The 16047-nt window shown below is 40.6% G+C and overlaps 1 protein-coding gene across 3 annotated transcripts in view; it reads left to right on the top strand.

Moving 5' to 3' along the window:
- The first annotated feature begins 1866 nt into the window (after window positions 1-1866).
- Window positions 1867-16047, top strand: part of PDS5B (PDS5 cohesin associated factor B) — a 98976-nt gene continuing 84795 nt past the window's right edge. For all 3 annotated transcript variants that reach the window (XM_086620989.1, XM_086620996.1, XM_086620983.1), the window contains exons 1-4: window positions 1867-1987; window positions 9256-9459; window positions 15241-15327; window positions 15425-15522. In XM_086620989.1, coding sequence (XP_086477115.1) covers window positions 1880-1987; window positions 9256-9459; window positions 15241-15327; window positions 15425-15522 — 497 coding nt within the window. In that variant the 5' untranslated portion in view covers window positions 1867-1879. The remainder of the gene's footprint in view (window positions 1988-9255; window positions 9460-15240; window positions 15328-15424; window positions 15523-16047) is intronic.

Genomic DNA, 16047 nt, shown 5'->3' with positions numbered 1-16047 from the left:
AAAACTTTGCCACATAAACATAATACAGATGTTCAGTTTCAAACCGAGACCTTGGATGCCACTCAAGCTTAAAAACTTGGTGGCGTATCATTTGGACGTACCAGCTGGACAGTTCCACTTGACCATGATATGTGAGTTTCAGTCTTTGAATTATTTCATAATGTGCTCCAGATGGGACTATATCACCATATTCTAATGAAGCTTCCACTGCAGTTGGTCTGATCTGACAGCTATTCACCACTGGAAGGGGGGAGGGGGGGGGTTCCCTTAGTTCCTGTTCTTTCCCTTCAATTAGCTTTGATACTTGTCACCTGTGTTTTGAAACCAATTAGGCATGTTTTTCTAAATTGCTCAATTTGTCTGGTCCAGCAAAGCATCCAATGCTTTTATACATTTCGAATTGAGGGGTGCAAGACACTCTTCTGCTGTGATGAGCTGTTAAAATGAATTTTATCTGTGATATGTAACATTGCGTCTGAAAGGTAAAACGGAAGATCTGTGTCAAACTGCAAGAAGAGTGAACTTGGTTACATCTTCTGTGCCTTTTTTTAGGGGTCCCAGACCTCCTGTCATGATGGTGCATTAAGAAATATAATGGAGATAAAAGTGGCATCATATTTTCCTGGGAGTATTAGAAAAAGTTACTTCAATGAGTTTTTTTTCATCTCAGTTTTCTCATTATCTGTTTGTACTACAAGTGCAGGTACGTAGCCCTCGGTTCAGCTGCCGTGCATGTGTAGGTGGTACAGAGATGGCGACAAACTGTGTTGGCTTTTGTGTAGCTATTGAACTACATTGCATATCGTGCCTGTTGAATTATATCCGATCGTGTTCATTCTACTCATTTTCCTCATTTCCTGAAATAAAGATGTGTTGTGCTACATGTATTCTTTACAAAAATTATTTAAATGTCAACGTTAATTTTTTGTTTTGTAAAAGATTAGCAAAGATGAAGCAAAAATCTGTAACTTAGGTTGTTACTGTGATGTATGGACTGAAGAACATAAAACATGTTGGGATATTTTTTGGAGGTGGGTAGGTGAGTGTATTTCATGTTCCAGTTCTAATTCAGTGTAGAATGACCTTGGCTTGGGCCAGTAAGTCTCAGTTATGACAGGTTACGCCATCCTGTTATGGAGTATGTTTCTAGCCCATCTCTTCTTGTGGATTTTACTTGATTTTTATTTCTGATGTTATAGTTCCGAGAAGTTTGAAGTGTATGTAGATTCCCCTTGTATGAGAGGTCAGTAGGAAGATGGAATTCGCAGTTCAGGAAAGTAGTGACTGTGAGGAAGTGTTTCAAATGTTTAAATGCTCTGTTCCTGTCCCTGCTTCATTCTCTATCTGCTACTCATTTTGGCAGTATTGGCAACTTAAAATTAGTGATGCATAACACTTCAACAGCACTGCTGTTTAGACTTCTGGGGAAATTGTGCTCTCCTTAATAATTTGGAAAACACAGAGTCCACTTCAGATGTCTGTTCTCAGAGAATCTAAAAATCCAGACCAGCTAGGATTTATTATTATCAAATGGTGGTAACAGTTCGTACAACGAGATAAGAAGATTCTTGTTGAGTCTCTAAGATTGAATACATTCAGGAATGAGGGGTTTTAGCTTTTCTGTTGTGTATGTTGTGAAAGTTTCCTGGTAGCATAGCACAATCTCCCTGAATATCAAATCCATTGCTGTCTGCCACAATATAAATTACTGAAAGCAATAAAAATATTTTGTCCAGTTTTATCATTTGTTTGTATGGGTTTTGTCTGTATGTTTGTAGTTGAATTTTGTTTGTAGAAGTGGGACAGGTAAGGTAAACATAAACTAGCTAAACAACACTGACTTCTTAATTTCTTTCCACAGTTTTAAAATTGTGAAGTCATGGCTCATTCAAAGACGAGAGCCAACGATGGAAAAATCACATATCCTCCAGGAGTCAAAGAAATCTCTGATAAAATATCTAAAGAAGAGATGGTGAGAAGGCTAAAGGTTAGTAAGCCAGTAACAACTGTTTGCAGATTGAACTTTCTTGTATACAGCGTTGAATGAGCCTTTCTATCTGAAAGGATGTTTTTCTTTCGGACTTTACCTTTATTATGCTCAGAGGAGGAAGTTGTTGGCTATTATGCCTTCTGTTCTTCAACTTTCTTGAAGTGACTTGTCCAGAACGATTTTAATGAGTTAAGAAATCACAAATGGGAGTAAGCTACCTCAATTTAAAATACTACTTAAGCTTTATTTCAGCACCTACAGCAAGTCACTACTTTCTAGAGAAGGAATCATAGAATGAATCACGGAATGGTTTGGGTTGGAAGGGGCCTTAAAAAGATCGTGTAGTTCCACCCCTCTGCCATGGACAGGGACACCTTCCCCTAGATCAGGTTGCTCATCCAACCTGGCCTTGAACGCTTCCAGGGATGGGGTGTACTACTAAAAATAGTAATATATTAACATAATATATTAATATATTATGTTAATATATAACACATTATATAATGTGCAATGCATTATAATATTACTAATATAGTATAAAAATATAATACTGAAAATATTGGAAAACATAAAAAGAGGGTAGTGATTTTGGAAATATCATGGATGCGTCAGAATACATTCCTTTAATGCACTTGTGCTCTTTGAGACAATTATAAAATGCACTTTATTCTCATTATTTTAGCCTGTATCGTAATGAAAGTCTTTGATTATACTACGTGTTTCTATCTCCTGAATTTCTTAACCTCTTTATTTGGCCTAACTCTACAGAAAGGTTGGAGAGATTTGGGAGATAATTATGTTACTACAGTTTTTTATCTATCCGTGTACTCTCACAAAAAGGCAGACCTGTTAGGATTGTACGGAAAGAATGCCTGCAACTTGGATTTGCCCTGTGAAACAGGAGGGAACAGATGTGGGAGAAGAACCTTAAGTATTCTAACATCTGGAAGAGCTTAATTTGCGGTTTGTTTTCTTAAGAAGTAGGTTTAAGTCAGTTAGAACTACTGCTAAATGAGCAAAAAACCAATGAAACCTCAAAACACAAGAATTGCTTCTCTCCTTCTCCCAGTAACCTGTCTGTACTTTGGGAATTGGGCTGATAAACTTTAGTCAGTATGGTGCGTTTTATGATATTGAACAGAAGAAGACATTTATAACTTTCTGTATGAGTGACTCCTAACAGAAGAAATTATTTGTTAGCGTTTGCCTTTTATTTTTTCCCCCCAGGTTGTGAAGATTCAGTTCTTACTGATATTTTTTCTCTTATAGTTTAATTTCACTTTTGGCCTTGAATGTCTAGTTCCTTCAGTTCTGTCATCTTGATCTGTCTGCAGGAGAAGCATACTTAGCAGAATGTCCTGTGTTTCTTGTCAAATTTGTATTCTGGCTGTGCATCCATTGGTGAGCAGGCAGGGAGAAAACCATCCAGTGTTTCTTTTATGAAGGATTGGATGATCCAGGCTCGCTACAAGTATTTAGACCTACAGTATAAACAGAGTTTCAGGTGCTAAAGAACAGTAGTTGATAAATAAGTGAACTATTAGCCTCTTAATTTCCCTGACTGCCAAATTAATATAAGCGTTAGGGAAGAAGCACTTCTCTGTGGATTTTATTTTAATTTACACAAGCAGATAGTCTGCTGTTTGTTAGTGGCAATATATTTATATAAATACAAATTACTGAGAATCTGAGAATGAAATGGAAAATAGGCACAATGAATTTATATACTAGCATAACTTACCTCACAAATGTTACGCATTTCTGATCCACGCCACCTCCAAGTAGATTTGGAAAGGAGATAGAAACTAAATAGTCGGAGTTATGAACTAGCACGAGAGACAGAAAGAAGGTGATAAACATTTGGAAATGATCAGTAGTGTGAGAAGAGCGTCTCTTCCACAGTTTCTCTTCATACACAAGAACCAAGGCATCGTCTAATGAAATATATTAATTTTAGACCAGCAGTCTAACAACATACTTTTCCCTAAGTTATATAACTAAATTCTAAAACTTATTACTGTAGAGAGATGTAGGACCCAGAAGAATTGAATGGGTTAAGAAATATGTGCCACATTTGGAAGATGAAGCTCCAGGAATATTAACTGTGGTGATCTGGATGTAATTTCTGGCTCAGATATCCTCTAACCTATTACTTTGCAGGAAACCAGAAAGGTGCGCTAGGAGAACTAGCTTGTTTTGCTTTGTTTTTCCTTAAACACTGAAAGATTGCTCTGGAGACAAGGTGACTGATTTAGTTATCCTGAGCGGTGTGGAAGTTCTTATTGTCAGGGAAGAGAAACTGAATGTTCGTTTCTAGAGTAGACAAAAAACATTCTTGTTGCAAGAACTCTTGTGATACCTGAATATTTTTTCATTACATTGTTAATTATGTAAATCTAACTACTTTCACAGACGTGAAAACAATTCTGTTTTTTAAATTACTTTAATAGTGTGTAAGGGAACCAGTGCATTTCCAATAGTTCAACAGGTGTCTGACTCAGCAAGGCTTTATTTTTCCCTCAGTGGAAATTATATATGTGCATAAGCTAGTAATCTTCTGTGCCTTTTAGTAGAGGATTCTAAGAGCTTTGAAAACTTTACAGCTACTGTGGTCCTAATGATGCACAAGTCTTTCCTTTTTTAAAATAGGATTTGTTGCTTCCTGACCAATTACAGAATTTTTTGTGGGGGGGAAAATAAATAAATAAATAAACCTATAGTAAAGTAAAATGATTTGTAGTGTTTTGAGGTTGTGGTGTTTTATGTTGTTTTGGTGTGGTGGGGTTTTTTTTTGTGTTTTTTTTTTCTTTTTGAACCTCACTGACATCGTTATTCTTGAAAAATATCTTTTCGTGCACTAGTGAAATAGATGAGAGTTTTGACTTTAATTCTCAGGATTGTGTAATTGTCTTTATTGCCATTTTAATTTTAATGAGAGTCAAACTCCTTAAAATTGGGTTTCTATGAATCAAGTAAGAAATTGAACAAAAACATAATTACTTTGTTTTGTCCATAGGTTTTTCTACTCCAAACAGGTTTTTGAATATAAGAATCCTCATCAACTAGCAGTTACTAATTATGACTTTTCTTGCTTTTGTTCTATTTAGGGTGTTAAGTACTTGGTGTTCCAGACTTTTTTTCTTTTTCTTTCATAAGTGTAGTCTACTGGATCTTAATAATACTAACGGGCACTTTAGTCCTGTCAGACAACGTGCATGCTGCTGGGCTGCACTGGATTTATATGTGCTGCTGCTGAAAACACGTGCTCTGCTTCTGGGCAGCACAGGGGATAAACTTGTTCTCGGAGCAGCAGTAGTAGAGAAAAACCTGAAATTGAAAGAGAATAGAGGGAGGTCTGCACCCTTCCTGGGGCAACAATTAGGGATGTGATAAAAAAACTCCCGTCTATAGTCAGGCCCACGGATTACTATCCCCTTCTTATTTTCCAAGTAGGAAATTATGACTCTAGGAAAAGAAACATTCGGGCAATTAAGAGGGACCTCAGGGTTTTGGGAAGAATGGTGAAGGGATCAGGGGCCCAAGTGATATTCTCCTCTATCATACCGACTTCGGGACACGACATGAGAGGGAAAACGAAGAGTGAGGATTTAACTATTTGCCTACAAAAGTGGTGTGAGGAACAAAATCTAGGGTTCTTTAATCATGGGCTGACCTTCTCAAGGCCAGGCCTTCTGTCCAGGGATGGGGCGGATTTGTCTCCATGGGAGAAAAGGCTACTTGCTGCAGAACTAGCTGGGATTGTCAATAGGGCTTTAAACTAGATGTGAAGGGGGTGGGGGGCATTGCCAGACTTGGAGGAATAACAGCCGAAGACGGCCCTCCAGTGTCTGACGAGAGGAGTGTAGGCAGGTACCTTCGGCCTGCTGCCTCAGTGAAAGTAGGGGGTGGTGTGTGTAGCAAGAGGGAACACACAAGTTGCACTGAGGTAAAAGAAAATCCCATAAATAACGGCTTAGGAATTAAAGCTACTCCCCCTAGGGGTGCGATGGGGTTGAGAGCCCAACTTAACTGCTTCTATACGAACGCACGCAGCATGGGCAATAAACAAGAGGAACTGGAAGCCCTTGTTAACCGGGGAAGCTATGACATAGTTGCCATCACAGAAACACGGTGGGATGACTTGTGTGATTGGAGTGCTACCATGGATGGCTACAAGCTCTTCAGGAGGGATAGGAGAGGTAGGAGAGGTGGCGGGTTTGCCCTTTATGTAAGGGAAGATCTGGAATGCTTAGAGTTTAGTGTTGGGGATGACTTGGTGGAGTGTCTGTGGGTAAAAATCAAAGGGGAGTCTATGAAGGTGGATATTGTAGCGGGAATCTGCTACAGGCCACCCTGTCAGGACGGTGAGGCTGAGGAACTATTTTTTAAACAACTGGGGGAAGTCTCGCGCTCACTAGCCCTTGTCCTTGTGGGTGACTTTAACCTACCTGCTGTCTGCTGGAAGTATAACACGGCAGTTAGAAAACATTCTAGGCGATTCCTGCAGTGTGTGGAGGACAACTTCCTATCGCAACTGGTCAGTGAACCGACTAGAGAAGGTGCTCCCCTAGACCTGCTGTTTGTGAACGGAGAAGGTCTTGTGGGAGATGTGATGGTTGGAGGACACCTGGGGCATAGTGACCATGAGATAATAGAATTCTCTATTCTAGGGGAAGTTAGGAGGGGGAGCACTAAAATGGCCAAGCTGGACTTTGGGAGAGCAGACTTTGGACTGTTTAGAAGTCTGGTTGATAGAGTACAGTGGGAGACAGTTCTCAAGGGTAAAGGAGCGCAGGAGGGCTGGTTACTCCTCAAAAAGGAAATTCTGGAGGCATAAGAGCGTGCTGTCCCTGTGTGCTGGAAATCGAGTCGCCGGGGTAGAAAACCAGCTTGGATGACATTTGGGAACATCTCAAAAGAAAAAGGGAAGTCTATAAGTCTTGGAAGAATGGGCAGGCATCCAGGAATCAATACAGGGAGGAAGTTAGAGCATGTAGGCAGATAATCAGGGGGGCAAAAGCCCAATTGGAACTTAGACTACCCTGCTTCGTAAAGGACAACAAAAAGTCCTTCTATAAATACATTAATAACAAAAGGAGGGCTAAAGATTACCTCCAGCCCCTACTGGACACAGGGGGTACGTTAGTCACTAGGGATGAGGACAAGGCTGAGGTCCTTAATGCCTTCTTTGCCTCAGTCTTTAATAATAAGGTTAGTAGTTCCCAGGTGAGCTGGCCTATGGTGTCTGAGGGCAGGGAGGGAGAGCAGATCGATGCTCCTGTGATCCAAGAGGAACGGGTCGAGGATCTGCTTCACCAGCTGGATGCCCACAAGTCTATGGGGCCTGATGGTATCCACCCGAGAGTCCTGAGAGAGCTGGCGGATGTCATTGCCAAACCCCTGTCCATTATCTTTGGGCAGTCTTGGCTCACTGGGGAAGTTCTGCTGGACTGGAGGCTGGCGGATGTTACCCCCATTTACAAAAAAGGGCAGAAGGAGGATCCGGGGAACTACAGGCCTGTCAGTCTGACCTCGGTGACGGGCAAAGTCATGGAACAGGTTATCTTGAGTGCTGTTAATGAGCACATACAGGTTAACCGGGTGATCAGGCCCAGTCAACATGGGTTTATGAAAGGCAGGTCTTGCCAATCAAACCTGATCACCTTCTATGACAGGGTGACCTGCCTGGTTGACGAGGGAAGGGCTGTGGATGTAGTTTTCCTTGACCTTAGAAAAGCCTTTGATACAGTCTCTCATAGTGTTCTGGTTGCAAAACTGGTAACTGCTGGCCTGGATAGGCACACCCTCCTTTGGGTTAAAAACTGGCTGGATGGCCGGGCCCAAAGAGTGGTGGTAAATGGGGCTAAATCCAGCTGGAGGCCGGTCACCAGTGGGGTTCCCCAGGGCTCAGTGCTGGGTCCAGTTCTGTTTAACATCTTTATCAATGACCTGGATGAGGGGATTGAATGTACCCTCAGTGAATTTGCGGACGACACCAAGCTGGGAGGCTGTGTCGATCTGCTTGAGGGTAGGGAGGCCCTTCAGAGGGATTTGAACAGACTGGATCGTTGGGCTGAGGCCAATGGCATGAGCTTTAATAGGGCCAAGTGCAGAGTCCTTCACTTGGGGTATAAAAACCCCAAGCATCGCTACAGGCTCGGGGAAGAGTGGCTGGAGAGCTGCCTGGCGGAGAAGGACCTGGGGGTGTTGGTTGACTACCGGCTTGATATGAGCCAGCAGTGTGCCCAGGTGGCCAAAAAGGCCAATGGGATACTGGCGTGTATCAAGAATAGTGTAACCAGCAGGAACAGGGAAGTGATCCTGCCCCTGTACTTGGCACTGGTGAGGCCGCACCTGGAATATTGTGTCCAGTTTTGGGCCGTTCGCTTTAAGAGAGATATTGATCTCCTGGAGCGGGTCCAAAGAACGGCGACTAAACTGGTCAAGGGGCTGGAAAATAAAACTTATGGGGAGCGGCTGAGGGAGTTGGGGCTGTTTAGCCTGGAGAAGAGGAGGCTGAGGGGAGACCTGATTATGGCCTACAAATACTTGAGAAGGGATGGTGGGGAGGTAGGGGAAGGGCTCTTTACATTAGTGTTGGGTGATAGAACAAGAGGAAATGGGTATAAGCTTAGTCAGGGGAGGTTCAGGTTGGATGTTAGAAAGAATTTCTTCTCTGAAAGAGTTGTCAGCCACTGGAATAGGCTGCCCAGGGAGGTGGTTGAGTCCCCATCCCTGGATGTGTTTAAGAAAAGGGTGGATGAACTACTTAGGGACATGGTTTAATGGGGGATTAGGGATGGTTGGACTGGATGATCTCTAAGGTCTTTTCCAACTTAGAAATTCTATGAAATTCTATGAAAATGACTTGTAACCCTAAGTATGTTAAGGAGAAATAAACATTTTGCATAAAGTTTTGCTGTTTTATATATTTTTCAGTGAATGACTCTAACTGGGAATGCTGTTCTATTTTTCAAGTTAGCCAACTTGATTATTTGGTTTCTCGAAAAGATACGTGAATTACCACAGCCAGGCTCTCAGTAAATATGCTGAGACTGTTATATTGGGGCAAGTAGTAGAGGACTTGACTAGGTCTTTCTATTACTCTGAAAAATGAAACACTGATTACTCAAATAAGTACTACTGCATGGCTAATAATGCTTCTCATAGAAGTTGTGCAAAACCGTAAAAGGAACTTTCAGTAAGGACCCCGTTACACAGAGTACTTCATTTTGTGTACTGATGTCTATGTCTCTCTTTTTTAGATGGTTGTGAAAACTTTCATGGATATGGACCAGGACTCTGAAGAAGAAAAGGAGCTCTACCTAAATCTAGCTTTACATCTTGCTTCAGATTTCTTCCTCAAACATCCTGATAAGGATGTACGTTTGCTGGTAGCATGTTGTCTTGCTGATATTTTCAGAATTTATGCTCCTGAAGCTCCGTACACTTCACCAGATAAACTAAAGGTAAATTGGCTTAATCTCTTTTTCCACAACAGATTTTTAAACTGAGTGATTGATATAATTGATTATAACTTTTTTTTTCCCCCTTTTTGTTTCTGGTTCAACCTAAACAATCTAAGGTTTATCACTTGATTCTAGGATAGGAGTGTTTCAGTACCTTTTAGAATTATGGATATATATTGAAAATAAATATTTATTGGACTGTCATTGGGATTTGCAGATAGTGGTCTGTTTCTTTAGAAATATTGATACGTCTATAGCTGTTAACATAATCTCTTGCAAGGTAGCTAATTCCTTCAATTGGGAAAATACCTCTGCAGTTTCAATTAAACCACCAAAAGATGATTACTGTATTTTTATAGATAAAGACTTTATTGAAACAAAGAAAAGTATTTTTGTACAGAGGCTACTTATTTCTGATGTGAGTTGGAAAATTCTGCAATTACAAACATCACTGATCCCACTAGATGGAGATGGTTGATAGAGAAGTGCCGGGTTTGAAAAGGCAGTATAGATCTGCCCCATTTGTTTCAGAAAAAAAAAAACTTGATTGCTTTGAGTTTTTCTTTCTTTTTTTTTTTTTCCCCCAATAGAAATCTAACTTTCTTTCCAACTCAAAAAATCAAACTACTTCCCTTACACAGTCTGAATCTAGAGTGATGAACCAAGTCTTATAGAAAATCTTGCAGGGGAAAATAACACTGAAAAATGCATAATTTTTTGTTTCCCTGATTTAAGAGCGTGTGTGGGCTTTTCTGTTTGTTTGTTTGTTTGTTTTTTCCACAACAAGATAAAAAGATGGTGGTGGAAGGTATATCTGTTACGGTGGAAGAAGTAACTCAATTTCTGATGTAGTAGTTGCACCAGGAGTGCTTCCTACGTAGGGGAAACCGTACAGTTGAGACTGTAGTACATCCTTTGTTACCAGACGTACTGGAGAGATACCTAGGGCTTTCTATTAGCTGTATTTTCTAAATTCTGAATCGTTACACCTCTGATTATGCACTATTTACTTGACTTATTGATTACACTATCTTTAACTAAGACAAATGTTAGCTTTCTCTACCACGTTACATTTAAGTCTGGTTTTGAGACGTCCCGATTTCTACTTCAGTTTTGACTATATATTTTCCTTTGCTTGTTTCCTTTCCTTTGTTTGCTTGTGTTGTTTTTTTTTTTCTTTTTCTGAGTTGGGCTAACAAATCATAATAACCTTCCTTACAGAATTTGATCTATCAAATGTTACTAAGTTTCAAATTTTACAGAATATTGGAAGGTTTACATTACTGAGCTCATTCTTGCAGCGTAAGCATACTGCTACTGCTTGAGTAGAACTCTGAAGAGACTAGGAACTTCCACTGTCAGCATTCAGTTCTGTAACCTGTGCAGATTTCAGAATTTAGTTTCTCAATGCAGATTTCTAAACATATTTTGAGAAATAAAGAAAGGACAGGCAATAGAGACCTTTGCTTGGGACTATTGAGGTAGGTTTTTGCAAATGAGTTTCGCAGAACACAGCTTTTGTGGTTGCAGGACAAGCTCCGCTATAAATGAGCAGCGTGCTGTAGTGGAGGGTGTCCCTGCCCGTGGCAGGGAGGTTGGAACTAGATGATCTTTGAGGTCCCTTCCAACACAAACCATTCTATGATTCTATGAAATGTTGAGGAGTTCTCTCCACTTTATGATAAAGAGGTAAGAGGAAGAATACTTCCTCTTGGGTTACATCTTGGCACTATTTTTTCCCAGTATTTAATATCATATCTATATTGCAACTTTGAGTCTCTTCTAGTATGTTTAGCACCAAAGTTGAAGACGGAAAAGGGAAGTGCTGAGAAGGGTAATAATTTATTGAGAGGGGAAAACGTGGATCTTTAAGTTTTTGCCCTCACTTCATGCTCTTCAAAGCTCTTTGTAACTTACGCGTCATGTAAGTGAGATACTGAGAGACGGGATCAGAATTTGAGGTTTACCTCTCTTATGTGTGTCCTCAGTATAAATCTTACATTGCTTCCTGAATGTTGAAAGAGCTTTGACAGCAGGGATGGAAAATGCCACGAATAGGCTAAAAGCAGAACTGGAGCACAATTACTCTTCTGGGATCTGGAAACTTCTAACTTAAGTCCTCTGCAGTCTGGAAAGCCTAGAGCCCAAATAAAATTTTCAGAGTCGGAAGAGATGTTCTAATGACTGCCATATATCAAAGAAAACCACTTGGACAAATGGACTGTCTGCCTGACTTGGCTGGAATGGAGATGTTGAAGGGTGTATACGGTAGCAGAACTTCAACTATCTGAATATGTTCCGTGGTGAAAGCTGTGGCTCTGATGCTTACTGAAGCCATTATGTGGTTAACTGGTATGAAGACGACAATCCACAAAAAAAAAGCATTCAGTGTTCTTTCTAAAGATGAAGTATAAGCACTTCTGTTTTTAGAGTCTGGGTTCTAATGTAGACTTACTTTATGGAGTCTGATGTGAAACCGTATTGTCCAATTTGTGAAAAGACTGCAGCTAAGAAATTGCAAAAAAAATTTTATCTAATCCTGTGTTTTACATATATAAATGCATGTTCAAATAATATATTTTCTATGCTCAAAAAAGAGAAAACTTTGGGTTGTATTGCACTAGATATTAAAAATTTGTTAGTACTTTTGCGTTTAGTCTGTCTTACTTCCTTTAAAATAGGAACAGGAAAAAAAATTAGGAGTAAATTATTAATTTTTCAAATGATGCTACTATTATTTGTGAAGCATTCAGATGCTAGACATATAGTACGTTTATGCCATTCCGTAATACATGTATTCATATACAATACATGTAGAAGAGAAGTGTACTTTATTAGGAAAATCGGTTTTGGTCTCAATAGGGTCACTGAATCACATTCAGTAAATAAGTGTTGCACACTGAGCTGCCGGATAAAAAGTAAAGATACTTTGTTAAATGAACTGGTTGAGATTCATCTGTACAAGTGAAGTTTAATAGAGTCACTGTACTTGGGGCATGAGTTCTAAGATGAAGTAGTTTTTATTTGGCATTGGTCATTCTCGTGGATGCTCCCTTTCTTCATTAATCGAATTTTATTTTTCACCGAGACTCGGTTTGTGTATTTTCTAAACTTCACGGCTCCTTCTGGTGTACTAGTTTTTTGGGTGATGGAACTCATTTTGGTTGGGCTGCAGGCCTGCTAGTGTTTCAGTCAGTAGTTTTTAAGGAGAGGATTCTTCAGACTGGCTTTTGCCTATAGACTGAATGCTCTTTCGTGGTTGGAGTCCATTAAATGTGTCCTTCTGGTTTAATTTCAACTAAAGAGTCTAGTTCATGTTCCCTGTAACTGATCTGAAGTGTGAACCAAACAGTGATTCTTCTGATCAGCCTTACTTAATACTTCAAAGGTACAATCTTGATCCAAATTCAAATGTTCTGTAGCTGTATCACTGAACAGTGTGCTTGCTGTGCTTTTGTACCAAGACGTGATGATGTCGTGTAATTTAATTCCTGTTTTTACCTAGAACCACAGTAAATTTTTGGCTTAATCATTGTCTGGATTTTGTGGTTGTAGCATTAGAAAAAAGGAACATCATCATCTTTTATCCATCTTGTTATCTTTGGAGGGGTGAGGGAAAATGGTCCTTTGAAAATGTTATAGAAAACCTTTCTAGACTATTTTTAGCATATTTTTCAGGGTTAACCATAAGGCTTTCTTTTATTTATTATGGTAACTTTATACCCGTTGGAATATCATAGAATGGTTTGGGTTCGAAGGGATCTTAAAGATCATCTAGTTCCAAGCCCCCTGCTGTGGGCAGGGACACGCTCCACACTAGAACCTTGAACACCTTCAGGGATGGGGCATCCACAACTCCTCTGGGCAACATGTTCCAGTGCCTCACCACCCTCTGAGTGAAAAGTCTTTTCCTTATATCAGTCTAAATCTGCCCTCTTTCAGTTTAAAGTCATTGCCCCTTGTCCTATCACTACACGCCCTTGTCAAAAGCCCCTCTGCAGCTTTCCTGTAGGCCCCCTTTAGGGTACTGGAAGGCTGCAATGAGATCTCCCTGGAACCTACTCTTCTCCAGGCTGACCAACCCCAACTCTTTCAGCCTGTCTTCGTAGGAGAGGTGCTCCAGCCCTTGGATCATCTTCATGGCCCTCCTCTGGACCCGTTTCAACAGCTCCATGTCCTTCTTGTGCTGGGGACTCCAGAGGTGAACACAGTATTCCAGGTGGGGTCTCATGAGAGCAGAGTAGAGGGACAGAGTCAGCTCTCTCGACCTGCTGGCCACACTTCTTTTGATGCAGCCCAGGATACGGTTGGCTTTCTGGGCTGCCAGCGCACAGTCAGCTCATGTTGAGTGTTGCATCAACCAGCACCCCCAAGTCCTTTTCCTCAGGGCTGCTCTCGATCCATTCTCCCCCCAGCCTTGTGCTTGGGATTGCCCCAACCCACGTGCAGGACCTTGCACTTGGCCTTGTTGAACTTCATGAGGTTCTCGCAGGCCCACCTCTCCAGCCTATCGAGGTCCCCGTGGATGGCATCCCTTCCCTCCAGTGTGTCCAGAACACCACACAGCTTGGTGTCATCAGCAAACTTGCTGAGGGTGCACTCGATCCCACTGTCCATGTCACCAACAAAGATGTTAAATAGCACCGACCCCAGTACTGACCCCCGAGGACCGCCACTCGTCACTGGTCTCCACTTAGACATTGAGCTGTTGACCGCAACTCTTTGAGTGTGACCATCCAGCCAATTCCTTATCCACTGAGTGGTCCATCCGTCAAATCTATGTCTCTCCAATTTAGGGACAAGGATGTCATGAAGGACAGTATCAAATGCGTAAGTCCAGGTAGACGATGTCAGTTGCTCTTCCCTTATCTACCAACACTGTAATCCCAACATAGAAGGCCACCAAATTTGTCAGACACAGTTTTCCCTTGGTGAAACCATGTTGGCTGTCACTAATCACCTCTTTTTCGTGTGCCTTAGCAGAGTTTCCAGGAGGATCTGCTCCATGATCTTGCCAGGCACAGAAGTGAGACTGACTGACCTGTAGTTCCTTTAGTCTTCCTTTTTTCCCTTTTTAAAGATGGGGGCTATGTTTTCCCTTTTCCAGTCGGTGGGAGCTTCACCTGACTGCTGTGACTTATCAAATATGATGGATAGCGGCTTAGTAACTTCATCTGCCAGTTCATTCAGGACCTGTGGATGCATCTCGTCAGGTCCTATGGACTTGTGCACCTTCAGATTCCTTAGATGGTCTTGAGCTTGGTCTTTCTACAGTGGGCGGTTCTTCATTCTCCCAGTCTCTGCCTTTGCCTTCTATGGCTTAGGTAGTGCGGCTGGAGTTCTTGCCAGTGAAGACTGAGGCAAAGAAATCATTGAGAACCTCAGCCTTCTCCATATCCTGAGTAACCTTGAGTTATACCTAGTTTGTTAGATAAAACATTGTGGATACAGTTGAGGTTGTGAACTGTGTTTCTGGTGGTATGTACTTCTGAATCTTCTGATGTTATGTAGTAGGTATGTAGTAGGTATGTAGTAGGTATGTTACTTCCTTAGAAAAAGATTACTTAATGCTTTAAAGAAATGTGAAGCATTTAAAAATTATTTCTTGACGTTTTCTGTGATGTTTTGAAGATCATTTTCTTTTGGACAGTGAAATAGTATGTCTGTCATTGCTGCATATTTTGTTGTGATGAATAATACTGGTAATTTTAAAAGGTAATTATTTTAATTTTGAAAGTTTCATTGCAATTGATTAAATGACTGTCACTTCTTTATTTTCAGGATATATTTATGTTCATAACAAGGCAACTTAAGGGTTTAGAAGATACAAAAAGCCCCCAGTTTAATCGATATTTTTATTTGCTTGAGGTAAGCTTCATGACTTATTTCATAATAACCATTAAATGTAATTTTTCAGCTTAATCTTGCATTAACTACTGCTTTTATGTTTTCCTGTTCAACATAGAACATTGCTTGGGTCAAGTCTTACAACATATGCTTTGAATTAGAAGACAGCAATGAGATTTTTACACAGTTGTACAGAACGCTGTTTTCAGTAATAAAGTAAGTACTGTCACTTCCAGTTACTCTCTCTATATACACACAAACCTATTTCTACCCTAGATATTCAGTCTGTTGTGTGACTTTTAGTGTTAACGAGCTTAGTTTTGTAATTCAGTTTAACCAAAGGTAGCAGTATAAGTATAACAAGCTGTCAGTTTTTCCTGTTTTAATTAAGCAGGACATACTGCAAATCATCTTTTTTTTTCCCCCTAAGAAACTTTCTTTGGTTGTGTTTTACTGCATTTATTTTATTCTGCTCTTGAAATTGAAAGTGAATGTGCAATAGGCAATTGTAAGGAATTTGGAGGATTATGGCTATAAAAACATGAGTCAGAAAATAGCGGACAGTGGAAGGTACTCCTAGAGATGGTCTGCTCTGCCCCCCCTTGCTCAAACTGGAGCAATTCATCTAGAGCAGATTGCCCAGGACTGTAGCCAGTCGGGTTTTGAGCATCTCCAAGGATGGAGACTCCCTGGCCTCTCTGTGCATCCTTGTAGTGCTCAATCACCCTTACAGTTTAAACA

The sequence above is a fragment of the Tauraco erythrolophus genome, chromosome 1 (genome assembly GCF_009769465.1).
Source record: "Tauraco erythrolophus isolate bTauEry1 chromosome 1, bTauEry1.pri, whole genome shotgun sequence".
NCBI lineage: Eukaryota > Metazoa > Chordata > Aves > Musophagiformes > Musophagidae > Tauraco > Tauraco erythrolophus.
This window is presented reverse-complemented; position numbering and strand designations above follow the sequence as displayed.